At 41.7% G+C, this 13,187-nt stretch overlaps 1 protein-coding gene across 1 annotated transcript in view; it reads right to left on the bottom strand.

Annotated features, from left to right (window-relative positions):
* MAGI3 (membrane associated guanylate kinase, WW and PDZ domain containing 3) overlaps positions 1 to 13,187 on the bottom strand; it is a 242,410-nt gene that overhangs the window by 25,997 nt on the left and 203,226 nt on the right. Inside the window, exons 10-15 of the mRNA XM_002918254.4 lie at positions 11,073 to 11,678; positions 9,810 to 9,841; positions 7,643 to 7,799; positions 5,402 to 5,493; positions 3,312 to 3,504; positions 1,058 to 1,246 (exon numbers count right to left, since the gene is read on the bottom strand). Coding sequence (XP_002918300.1) covers positions 1,058 to 1,246; positions 3,312 to 3,504; positions 5,402 to 5,493; positions 7,643 to 7,799; positions 9,810 to 9,841; positions 11,073 to 11,678 — 1,269 coding nt within the window. The remainder of the gene's footprint in view (positions 1 to 1,057; positions 1,247 to 3,311; positions 3,505 to 5,401; positions 5,494 to 7,642; positions 7,800 to 9,809; positions 9,842 to 11,072; positions 11,679 to 13,187) is intronic.

Here is a 13,187-nt window from a genome sequence, read left to right as displayed (position 1 = left end):
ACACACTGGCATTAATTTTAGCAAGATTTTTGCAAACTGGTTTGGTTTCCAACACTCCTGAAAGGGTTTTCTTCTTTTTCTAAGATTTTAGTGACCATCTCGTCTAAGAGGCTCTCACTATTCAGGATATAATCAAATCCACTGGCAAAGGCTAGCACACATTTTCCTGTGGTCAAAGATGTTTACCATTTGACTTGGAAAAATGAAGTCACCAGACAAGTACAATAGATCAATCTCAATTTTCTGGTTCTCATCTTACATTCATTTGGATCTTATATTTAAAGATGATTATTTCTTAGAAACATAAAGGCAAGACAAATATTTAATTTGCTGGATTGTAACAGCCCTGAACATACCAGAGGCAATTCTTCCTTTGCTGAAGGAATTAATATATACAATCATCCTTCCCAGGTGACAACACTCTATTAAACTGGGTTCAGGATAGTTAGATCAATGCTCAAAGTTCTGACAAAATTTTTACCTTTCAATGACACATCTATAAAAGGTAAGAATGCCTCTTGTCATTCGAGAAGGTTCCTTTACAGCTGCAATGTGGCAATTATGATTAAACAACACAAAAGGACTATTTAAGACATATTTGGGTCAAGGTTTTCCTATTAATCTGTTTTGCTTCTCCTCAACTGCTTCTAGCATTTAATTCATGTCTGCACACACAGTTTCTCCTAATTAAAACAAAACAAAACAAAACAAAACAAAACAAAACAACACAACACAACCTCTGTCTCCCTATTTGAGAAAACTCAGCACTGTCCTTTTGCAGAATCTCAGAGGGCGCGCCCCTCACATTCCGCCATGGTGTAATCCCGATGCAAACAGAGCCGCTAAGACTGATTTTATGGAATCTGAGATGAGAGACCCGAAGCCTGGAAGTTTAGGATCAGACTGCCTGGTTTGGAAAATAAAGAAAACATTCATCCTTCTTAAAAACTTATGTCGCTAAGGCAATTGATACATAATTCCTAATGAGTTTCACGAAGCCCAATGGGAGACTCGGCAAACTGCAGTTGCAGGGACAGGAGGATACAGCAGCCCTTACCTCCTGGAGGCGGTTTGCTTTTGGAGGTGAGGATGACAAAGCCAAATCCTTCGTTTTCCTTTCGTTGCAAGAGTACATCGTAGGCCTCCTGCAGAGCAGGCCTGGCTGGGAGCTCTGCTCGGGTCAGGCGGGGCGAGCCGTTCTGCGTCGAAAGGAAGGCTTGAGAGCTGTCCTCCTCGGGTTGTTTCTCTATAATAAACATGACCGATTCTGATATTTTTGGAACATCATAATTTTTGTTAGCTACAGTGTTTCTGTGCTAAGCCTCTCACGGGAAAATGTAGATTCGAGTAACCGATAGCATAGAAAAGCGATCCCCCCATGTGCGCGCTGGACCCCACTGGATTGCAGCTGCAGCGGCTTGCCTGACATCCTAAATACTCTGCCAGCATAGAACGGGAAGAATGATACGTTTTCTCATGTTAAAGGAAGCTTTTCAAAGCTTCCATGAAAGTTGCTGGTAAACCAATTCTTCTTGCAATTGTCTTAATTCCAGCAGGATTTTGACAGGTTGGTACTGAACACTGACGCTGTACATTTCCTTTTGCAATCAACCTTCAATATAAGTTAGTGCAGGACTAACGTTCATGATGCTGGGGAGGTCACCGCATCAGGGCCGAGGCGCTGCCCCTCCCTGGCTGAGAAGTTAGCTGTCAACGCAGGATTTGTCTTACAGAATGTGTTTTACAGGTGCAGTCTTCCTGATTGATGATTCCGGGTGCGCTAACCATCAGGGGCCCTCCGCCGACCCACCCAGCCTGTAACAGCCAATTTTCCCAGGCATAGAATAGGTCATAGGAATCCCCAGCAAATGGAGGGTTAACTTGTACCTTTTTTTCTTATTCAAGTAGGACATCAGAATTTGAGAAAGAATAACCCAAGTTAGTCCTGATTCATTAAAAAAACAGGCAGATTTTGTGCCATACTTTGAGCCGAGCCATCATTAACAAAACCGTAACACACGGCCACGGAGGAATACTCACTTGTAAGTGCTCTTTTGGCTCAAAATCTACATGATTCTGAGATTATGTTTTAGAATTTCAACAAAGTGCCACCAACGTCCAATCGTTAATGAAAAATAAAGGGTTTGGTTTTTTTTGTATAATGCGTGGTTATAATGAATTCGCTAAATGCCTCCAATAATATCGAACTACGACAAAACTTCTTCACGATGCTTTCCAGGAGACTGCCAGCCTCTAGCTGTACAAGAACATGTTCTTTACTACACGTGGTTATGTTCTGACTCCGACACAACCAACACTGCATTAAAATCTGTTTGAGTCTCTAAATGCCTGATACGTAGGAACACAGGCAGGCCTTTCCTTTGGATGTCGCAATCAAAAACAGTGCCTCATTTTTAAGAGTAACGCAAATATTCATCAAGTCAACAAACGTCCGCTGATGTTCACCGTGTGCCGGGCAGGCACTGTTTTGTGTGGGGGATACGGCAGTTAGCCAAATGCATCAACATCCCTACCTCTGTGAGGCTTACACTCTCGTGCTACAGGGCTGTCTTTTTAAAATCTTAAAGTGGCAAGAATTCACTTCCAAAAATTCCGATGTAATATTTCTCAAAGCTATTGAGGAGAAAAATGTATTTACCTCCTCATGTAATGGTTTAGACCCTGGGCTCTATGATTAAACTCCCTGTTTTAATCCTGGCCCTACTACTCACCAGTTATGTGTCTCTCGACTGTTCTGTGGGTAACTGTAAAACTGAACGATGATAGTATTTACATCCCCATGTCGTAGAGACTAAATAAAAGAATCTGTATGCCTGGGACTGAGTAAGCACTCAATAAATGTTTTTTTTTAATGTTAAGTGACATTATATGAAAACTTCTCCAATAGAAACATTTGGCCCTCTTTGGATATTTTGCAATTCATCAGGATCCAAAATGTTTTGATATTCAGCTCAAGAGATCTCTTGATAGGACTAAAAAACTGTATTTGTTTTTAAGAAAACAGACTTAACCTGATATTCCCAGCTACAATACCACCGTGGCAAAATCTGTCAATACGTTAATAAAGTCTTAATATAGAGGCCCCAGATTTCTTTCTCTTTTGATGGTAGTATTATTTCTGGATCCTTTTGACCTTACATGGCCTTCCACAGTGAGGCTCTGGATCACATCAAATGGCTTCTCTTGTATCCTATTAAACATAATAAAGTAACCTGCAAAGCCACATAGAAAATGGACTAAGGCTCTTCTGTTTCTTGATTAACCTATAAAGTGGGAACAGGTTCACATACCACCATAGAAGATCTTTCTTCTGACGGTTAATAGCACGTGGCCATTTCGAGCAGCCGTCGTCATGAGGTCCAAGACTTGTTTGTGGGACTTCCCTTTCACGGGAATGCCATCAATGCACATCAGCTCGTCAGCTGCACGGAGCCGACCATCTCTCTCCGCTGCGCCCAGAGGAATGATGGCCCCGATGTAGATCTGATAAGATAACAAAGTGTAGGTTGGTCTCGGCAGTCAACTAAGATCGACTCTGACCCTTAACTACGAGGTTAAAGACTTCCTGACCCAGCACTACGCAAACCAACATATTTTTTCAGTTCAGCTATGAACATCTGAGAAAGGTAGTATCTTAGAAAGTGACCATTCTCCAAAAAGGCCACTTCACATAACCACAGTACATGATCCCTTCTGGATCTTCAGGGATGAGTTCACACAAGAAGGAAAATGCAAAGCTGTTCAGTAACTTAAAAAGTGCCACTATCACTTCTATCAATACAACAAAAGACACTAAATTCAGAAAACGCAGTTCTGTGGAGTAGCTACCAAAAAGTACAAAAAGTGTATTGAACGGGGCGCCTGGGTGGCTCAGCTGTTAAGCGTCTGCCTTCAGCTCAGGTCATGATCCCAGCGTTCTGGGATCGAGCCCCACATCGGGCTCCCTGCTCAGCGGGAAGCCTGCTTCTCCTTCTCCCACTCCCCCTGCTTGTGTTCCCTCTCTCGCTGCCTCTCTCTCTGTCAAATGAATAAATAAAATCTTAAAAAAAAATTGTATTGAATGCCATCAGCAAAGGTTTTCTATACACCGTTCACAGCAACTGGGATAATTCTTAAGAAATTCCCGTTACATATGGTGACTAGTGGAAATTCAGTCTATACAACCCAGAAACATTTCTTTTTCCTAAATCTCAAAGCAGTAGATATCTCAGGGGAACAGAGTGGCCTGAGGTCCACTTACATCGAGGTAAATGGATCTGGCTCATTCTGCTTGCCAGCAATTAGAATCCTGTAATTAGGGAATCCTGAATGTTTGGGCTAGTTTCAGAGCTGCTAAAACCTGACATTTAAGAGGAGGGTTTCTCCCAAGTTGTTTGAGATGAACTCTAAAAATGTCTTAGTCACCACTGTATGTATCCACAACTAGGAAGCATTAAAACAAAATCATGTCTTCCACCAAGAACGATCAAATTATTGTATATTTGCCCTGTATAAGTCGACCTGCCTTGAGCTTTATTTGTCTCTGATAATTGTTTTAACTATAGCCAATACGGCTAATTAGAACACATTTATAATACATAAATCAACTCCTCTACCAGAAATGGAAAGAAGCCTGTCATTTTAAAAAGTTATTGTTACGCACCTAACTTCCAAGCGTGATAATAATGTCTTTCTCTTATTACACAGAAAAAACCTAAATATGTTCTCCAACTCTACAAAGCACATTACTTCTCTGTCACTCAAACTAAGGGCAAAACTTAAAAATAGAACCCATTACATTTGTTCTCTCAACTTTATGTGAGAATCATGTATATAGTTCTAGATTTCAAATGCTTTACAAACATAACCCTTTTGCTTTCTGAACAAAAACATCAATTATTTTATATTTTCCTAGTTTTGTAGGTATAGCAGATGAAATGGCACGCAAAGTATTGAGCATGAAAATGTCAACCATTAATACGATAAGTGACATAATACACGCAGGCTCATGCCACCTGTTTATGGAGCAATCAGTCAAAGGACAGACTGATGGGGATAAACAGGATGCTTCTTTCTTAGAGAAGGCAAAGGTCTTAAAATTTAACAAAGGCAAAGGGAAATAAACATTGAAAATAAGCTGTAGGCACATAGTGAAAGACAGAAATTAATTACTGCCCAATTTACAGTGGACATACTCAGTTCTTGCCTCGGCCCCACCAAAGTTACGGAGAGCCCACCACACCAGCAGAAATGCTGTTCTTCCTCTCGTTCATGAGATGCTTAGAGAAAACAAAATCTTTAAAAAGAGAGAAAAAAAAAAAAGAACAAAAGCACCATATTCTACCAAACAGCTACCTAAAAGTTCATAGGAACGGACAAATCCCGAAGCATCTGAACTTACAGACTGGTCCGGTCCCTCTCCTCCCAGTACCCGGAAGCCAAACCCCGACTCCTGCTTCCGAAGAAAAACATCCAAGTCCTTGGTGTTTGGGGCTAAGGAAAACCATAAAAATATAAAAATAAACAGGTAAAACAAACTACTTTGATTTATTTAAAAAGGATTACAATAACACCGTGCCATTATTTAGTACGAGCATATTATAGAGTTCAATAAACTATAACCTCAGAACCTTCTGGCATGTGAAAACTTACACAAGAACATACCATTTCATACTAGTACAAAAAAAAATTCAATCCTAAGTCTTTGTTTTCAGCTCTAAACAAAACTTTGTATCGAGATTGCTCAGAAACATTTACCCCCGCTTCCCATTACACTGCCATTAAGTCCTAAAGCTTTCAAATCAATGTTGTGATATTAAATGCAGAATCACCCAATTTAAGTTTGACATTTGATAGGTACAAATTATCTAAATTAACATTTGGACAAATCCTAGGAAAAGAGAGCCCATAAAATGCCTTAATTCTACTCCTAAACTAATATCTTTGTTACTGAAAAGCATTCCATATTCACTTAGCCTAATTTTGCCAACGGATTCTTTTAAAAGAAAATAACGATCGCTAACACCTAACATTAGCCCCATGTTCTAGATGTGGAAACTGAGGCCTAGGTAAGTGGCCCAGGGTCAGGCAGCAAGTAAATGACAGAGCTGAGATTTCAAGCCAGCTGGATTTCTAGGGGCCAGGCTCTTCACCCACCCTATTCTGCGCCCAAGGGCAGGTCACATTCATCAGAGTATTAAGCCTGGAAAATCTACTTCACGCCTAAAATAATTTGATCTTCAAGAAAATATTAATGTTATTCAGAAGCAAGAAGTGTTTGCTAGAAATATGTCCGGGAACCATAAAAAACTGAGATACCGGATAGGGTAAATCTTGACAATGGTCCTTAGAAGCAGTCTCTTTTGAGAAACGATTCCTATTAGAATGACAGAACTTTAGGGATAAAAGACTCTTGAGCCCAACTCAGTTACTTCCTGGGTACGGCCCAAAGGGGCTGGGTAGTTTCTGCCAATACTAAAAATATATCAGGCTAGCAATGGCAAATCAGAAGAAAGGGATGCTCCAGATAATTCTATCAATTTAAATTACTGCTTTGCTGTGTTGGCATCTGGTTTTCATCTTTCTGAATAGGGCATGGGCCTATCAAGGTAAAGATCTGGAATTGGTTAAATAACTATGAAGTTGATTATACGTAATATTTCCACCTGTGTACACAGTTTCCAAGGTAGATTTAGATCTATTTCTCAGAAACAAATTAATTTAAAAAAATTAAGCCTCTGTAATCTGCAATTTTACTTTGGAAAAGATTGATCATTTTCAGTAAATTAGCACAAAAATGATTTTCTGCCTTCTGCACACTCTCTGCTCATCACCTCTCAGCCGGGGCTCCTCTGAGCATTCTACTCTTGTTTCCTCCTCAGGCTGCACTCTCTCTGATTCACCATCCCTCCTACTCCTGCCGGGAAATCTCTCTGAAATGCAAGTCCGAGGTGATCATTCCTGCACAGAGTTAAACCATTCTGCGGCTCTCTATCCTTCCTGTGATGGACTCCGGCTTCCTCGGAATGGCCTCACCTGCCCTCCCCAGCCTGCTGCTCTCCCCTCCGGTTTCCCGTGCCAACTGCACCCAGCCAAACTGGGCTACTTGCAGAACCCAGGCCGCGCAAGGTCAATGTGCAAAGGTTACTGCTTTCTTTCCCTTTTTCTCTGTCTCATAAATACCTCTTCATCTTTGAGGACGTGGTTCTGGCTTAACTTCCTACAAGAAGTGGTATCTGACACTTCCTACCACCCCCAGTGGTAAAATTGACCATCTCCTCCTTTGGGTCCCAGTGAGGCTCATTTGGACTTATTTATGCATACTTCTTTGATTACATTTTTGTCTTTTCTGTTTAGGCTTAATCATCTTTTTGGAACAGGGCCTATGGAACCTATTTATCTCTGTATTCCCATCACCTACTCTGGTGTTAGGTAAGTAGGCACTTAATCCCTGCTTTTGGAAAAAAAAAAAAAAAAGAATGAATGAATGTTGAATATAAATGGAAGAAGCCCAGAGTCATGAAAATGGGAATGAAGGAATAACTTTTCAATATGGTTTTGAAAGATGGGAGGGTCCCAGTTTTTTAGAAAATTCAAATTGATTTTGTTGCATGCTCTCCTGAAATATTCCACAACTACTTACGTTTATCTTCATATAAAGTCTTAGATTTCAGGTAGACCTCAGAAGGATCCAATTTCGGGGATCCTGACCTGACAATGCTGGGTGGAAAAGGCATAGGCTGGGGAATGGGCTCATTTATGGCCTCCAAACTTCCTGAATTTTCCTTTTTATCTGTTTTCTGAAATGGAAAAGGGCCTTACTTAGTATTTTAGAAAACCAGATGGTTGATTAGTTCATAAAACTGTGTGTGAACCGGTGTGTCAACTGATGACGGGGCGGGGGGGGGGTGGTGGCAGGGTCAAAGCCACAGCATATCTGCAGTCTTGTAGGAATTTATCTTCACAGCCGTGTGCACTTGGTTAAAACATATTTAACTTAAATTCGAAAAGATTTATACTGCTGTCAACTGAAGGGCCTGAATGCGTTCTCGGTTTACGCAATCTTGCCCTTTTCTTCCCCCCAAGACACGAACTGACTTTGCGAAGAAGATGGGCAGGGACATAACCCAGGGGGGGAGCGCGTGGCAAGAGGGGGCCCCCTAGCGGACAGCCTCATGAAGTTCTTGATCTGCCCCACCTCCCACTCAGTTTCATCCCCAGTGCAGATGTTTGAGATGCCACTCTTCCTCAGAAAATGGAGTAGGAAGCGGTACCTCTACGGGGGGCTATAAAAAGGACACTATGAAAACCCCGCAGGGCCCATTCAGACACGTGAAGGAAACACGCACAGTTACGCCGGACAATCCGGTAAGGGCAAACGGGGGCATTGTGCTTGTGTTTTTCCCATTCTCCCAAAATGACAGCCAGGCAAATGACTTAATAAAATTTGAAAAAAAAAAAAAGAAAAAGAGAGACCCAATAACAGCCCGAGAAAACAAATACGGTTTTGAGAACCGCCTGTTCTTCTGCGTTCTTACCGGGGGAGGCAGATTAGGGATGTTTGTGATAAAATAACGAATGCGGACTAGGCTGCAGAAGCAGCAGCAGCTTAGTGGGGTGAGGACGGTCCCTACAAAGTGCTGTCCCAGAGTCACTGACCCAGACACTGTCGGGTGGCAGGAAGACGACAGCAGCGCCTGGTCCTCGGTCATAAAGCATTGGGGTCACCACGGCTGCACTGGCGCCCGTTATGAAATAGATTGGTGGCACAGGAGTTAAGAACTAATGACCAGAGGAACCAGAGAAACGTAGAAAAGCACAGTGCGATTGTAACTACATAGGCAGAAAGCATTTCCAGTCACGCTGGCTGTAAGTGGTACAGTCTATAGAAGCGCAGATGTTTCTTTCTCTTTGGGCCATAAGACAGCAGATTTGTAGAGGATCTTACTGGGTGGAACAGAAAGAATTCACCCATTTTCTATCGGCTGGTCTTTCCTTTAATAGCCCATGGTGTATGGCTATGGAAGCCCGTCTTTCCATTGTGAGATGACGGACTCCCAATCAAGCAAAGTAGAACTAAATTAGGATTTTATACATAATTGTCTTTATAGCCATACCCACGTAATGTGGCTATTTCGGCAGCCACACATCTGCCCCTAGCACACTGTCTTTCCTGGCACTGTTTGCTGTACCCTTTTTTTAGGTCTTATTTGCTATATGGGCCCTTAAATAGGCTACTCAGCTACTCAGAAGAATGCCAAAGAGAACACTGTTTCAAGTTTGACAGCCTATCACTTTGATAACAAGCAAACTGAGCACAGAGGCCACAATCACTCTAGAAAGTCTTGTTCAGTCCAGTGTGAGGAGGTTATCTCAATGTGGGTATTTACTGTCCCCAGGAAACGATGTGACGCTATATCGCGGCTTCTCTTTGCGCGTCAGGAGATGTCCTAGGTTTTATTATCTGCCCTAACGTTTAGCCCCTTCCTTACCCTTGCTCCTCTGAAATGCAAAGAAAGCAGAAGGACTTCTAAGAGGGCATGTTGGTGTCTTCACGCTTTACCATTTAGAGGACAGGGTTGCTGGCAGTATGGACGGCTAGCATTCAGCAGAAATACTTAACCAGGAAACCACACCTCCTCTCCAACCCACACGCTTCCCCAGAGTTTCTGACACAAGCCCAGGGCACGGCGCCTCCTCACTTCTCCCAGTGGACAATCACTGCCGCAGAGCGCTGCTCTTACGGAGGGGGACACCGCGTCTCTCTCGCTGGGTTGGGAAGAAGTGTGTGAGGACCACTGCATACTCACCATTTTGGCAGTTTTAGTTGGTGAAGGAGGACCTTGAAAAAAATGAGCCAAATTTTAAAAACAGAGGAAGCATTTTTCAGATCACAAATACTACTCGTGTTTATGACAAGGCTAACTTCGACTTTTAGTAGGCTGGAAAATTCTATGGCCAACACCCGCTGTGTGCCAGGCGTTGTCCATATATCATCTCACTTCATTTTTGTGACAATCCTAAGGCGTAAGTGTTCCTACCACTTTATAGATCAGGTCAACAAAGACTCAAACAGATTATATTACTTCCTCATACCACAGAACAGGTAGCAAGGCAGGAAACTGACATCAGGCCTGACACCAAACCCTGGTCTTTTTGTTGTTTTAGCTGGAATCCCGGCTAACCCTCCAGCACTCACAGAGATCTTCCCCTACTCTGGGTACGTTCTACCGTATCACCCAGAGAAGAAACAAAAATAGTTGAAAGAAATGAGAAATGTGAAAAACATCCCAATGACGTTAAACTGCTCATTTGCCTCAAAAATGAAAACTAAAAGCCAGAGAGAGAAGTGTGAAGGGCTACATTTTATTCTTTAAAATACTCCGTCATTCATAGGTAGGGATTTAAGAAAGCCCATCAAAATGCAACTTTATGATTAGTCCTCGGAACTGGATCTCTGTCTGCGAGCAGTTCAAGTCAGCTGATGACCTTGGAAAGTAAAAATTGTATTTCTCTCACACGAGGACTGTGGGGTTTAATTAACATTTATGGACAGATACTAAAGCTTAAGAGAAAAGCTTCATGAGCACGAGCTATCACGACTGCTTTACAGAACAGATTCACACACCATCCAACATCTTGCTTATTCGCAGAGACGCCTGCTCTTTCAAAACGCCCTCAGTACATCACAGAGGCTCAGAGGAAGAACCACAGGTTGAAAGCGTCAACTTCTATTACTGCCATCAACACAGAAAATGAAATGAAGAGGATATATTTCATTCGAAGTAACACAATGCTGTGACTCTCTCTAATCACTAAAGCCATAAATCAGATTTGAAAAAGAATATAGGGGGAAGAAAATCCATAATGGACACGAACGAAACCACTAATAACTTAAAAAACTGCTGCAAAAGATAGTGCTTATGGAAGCAGTCAGACAGAACCTTAAAGAAAAGGCACACTAATTACCAGTTAAGTCTGCGGGGAAAGGAGAGATTCTGCCCTGGAAGGAAGGACGATTAAGAGATACAGACGCAAGAACAATGAAGATTTTTCCTTGTGCTTTTACTCACCTCCTCTTAAGATAAGCAATGGTACGTCTGCACCTACTGGAAATTGCTTTAGCACCTCTACCACTTGGAGATGGGTTAAACTCTGCACATTTTGATGGTAAATTTCCTTAATTATATCCCCTTTCTGGAGGCCTTGACACCACTGACTATCCAATATCATTTTGACCTTCTGTCCTGCTGGGCTGTCGGCAATTGCAAACCCAAAGCCTTTCGGGCCCTTCATCAGAGGGATAGTCACTAGTTCGGGCTGGGAGCCGCCCGATGACGCCAGGGATGCTCGCTGCTCGCTCAGATCCGACGGTCCATTGAGACGGTCGCTGATCAAGGTGGGTCCCGGTTTTCCGTTCTGGTCCAGGACCACTGCTCCTGACTTAAAATCCTGAGTATTCATGCAAGTCTCTCCCTTGGTTAATGACTGTCCATTGATGACAGGCGTAGCAGCAACAATGTCCGCGACAGAATCTTCACTGTCATCAGGAAGTGGATAACCACGACACAGAGTGAGGCTGACATACTGATTGACGGGTACCAACTGAAACATCTGGACAACATCTGCGTGGGTGTGACCAAGGACACAGTTGCCATTGATGTCTACAATAACATCACCTGCGAAGACATAATCGTGTTAAAAAATATTAAAACCACCAAGTAAGTTAATGTTTTGCTGGGGTGGGACGGGACAAAAATAAATGTATCATCCAAATTTGAATTCTGGAAACCTCTTACTATTCATTAACTGCTGAAAAGATAGATTCTGAACACAGACACGTCATTCTCCCTTCGGTGGTTCTTCTCTAAAAAGCATAGAAATGTATAAAACCTTAATTATCTTTGCAGCAAAGAGTTAGGACCTCAAGTTCAAGGGAATCATTGGGAAAATAACTGTGTATTCAGACTGTCATTGTCAGTATCTCCTCTGAGTCCTACCTATGCGGCTGCACAAAGCTAGCTCATGGTAGTCGGTATTCAGTATAGAGCAGAGGAGCAAATAACTCCATCAGCTAGTTGTACAAACAGGAGATCTTCTATTTCTTGATTTTAAGAGGCCAGTAATTACAGGGTACTTAAAAATTCATTCTAGTTTGAAAAATGTAGGGCTGAAGATTAGAATAATGCGATGTTATGAATGTATGTTCCTTTGGCATCTTTCTTATCACAGATTTTCAATTTATCGTAATTCAGATTTTGAAAGGAGAAACAAGCGACAGGAGAATCCAACACAAGCAAAGAACGTATCATTTAATACATTGAAAAGTCAGCTAAACGGATCGTTGTAGAAGCTGGTTTTGCTTTCCTGATTTTACATTACGACCACTCTGTGGCAGAATCATTATTATTTGACATTCATCAGTGGTGAATTTTTTTTTAATGCAGCCTTAACTTGAAAAATCTGCCCTCTAATGTCTCATCCATTTGCTGCTTTTATTTGAATATGATTATTTAAAATGTTATTGCCAAATAAAGGTGCTTTAATTTGTTCTGATTGCATGTAGGCTCGAAAAAATCAACATAAATGGTATTTAAAAACAAACGTTAAAGTGTGCAGAAATGTGTTTCATCATCTAAGACGACATAGAAATTAGACTAAGAAGAAACAAAGTCGGGGCGCCTGGGTGGCACAGCGGTTAAGCGTCTGCCTTCGGCTCAGGGCATGATCCCGGCGTTACGGGATCGAGCCCCACATCAGGCTCCTCCGCTATGAGCCTGCTTCTTCCTCTCCCACTCCCCCTGCTTGTGTTCCCTCTCTCGCTGGCTGTCTCTATCTTCTGTCGAATAAATAAATAAAAAATCTTTAAAAAAAAAAAAAAAAAAGAAGAAGAAACAAAGGTTGGACTTTTCCTCCCCTAGTAAAAGTTTCCAGAATTTCCAAGGAAGTATTGTATTGCTATGCAATTTAGACATCAGTTTTAGACAAATCTGCATCTATGTTATGAAACCCTGACAGCACATACGACAGCTACCAAGTGTGTTCTGGGGACAAAATGTTAAAAAAAAAAAAAAAAGGTCAAAACTGAGAGCTTAAAAAATTTTACTAGTAATTTTACTCTCTAGAGTTTGTTAATCTTACAAAGTCATAAAGAAGAGGGCAAATAATTTTCCTTATAAATATAACTT

Source organism: Ailuropoda melanoleuca, chromosome 2, assembly GCF_002007445.2.
Source record: "Ailuropoda melanoleuca isolate Jingjing chromosome 2, ASM200744v2, whole genome shotgun sequence".
Lineage (NCBI taxonomy): Eukaryota > Metazoa > Chordata > Mammalia > Carnivora > Ursidae > Ailuropoda > Ailuropoda melanoleuca.
Note: the sequence above shows the minus strand (reverse complement) of the source record. Positions and strands in the feature narration are given on the sequence as shown.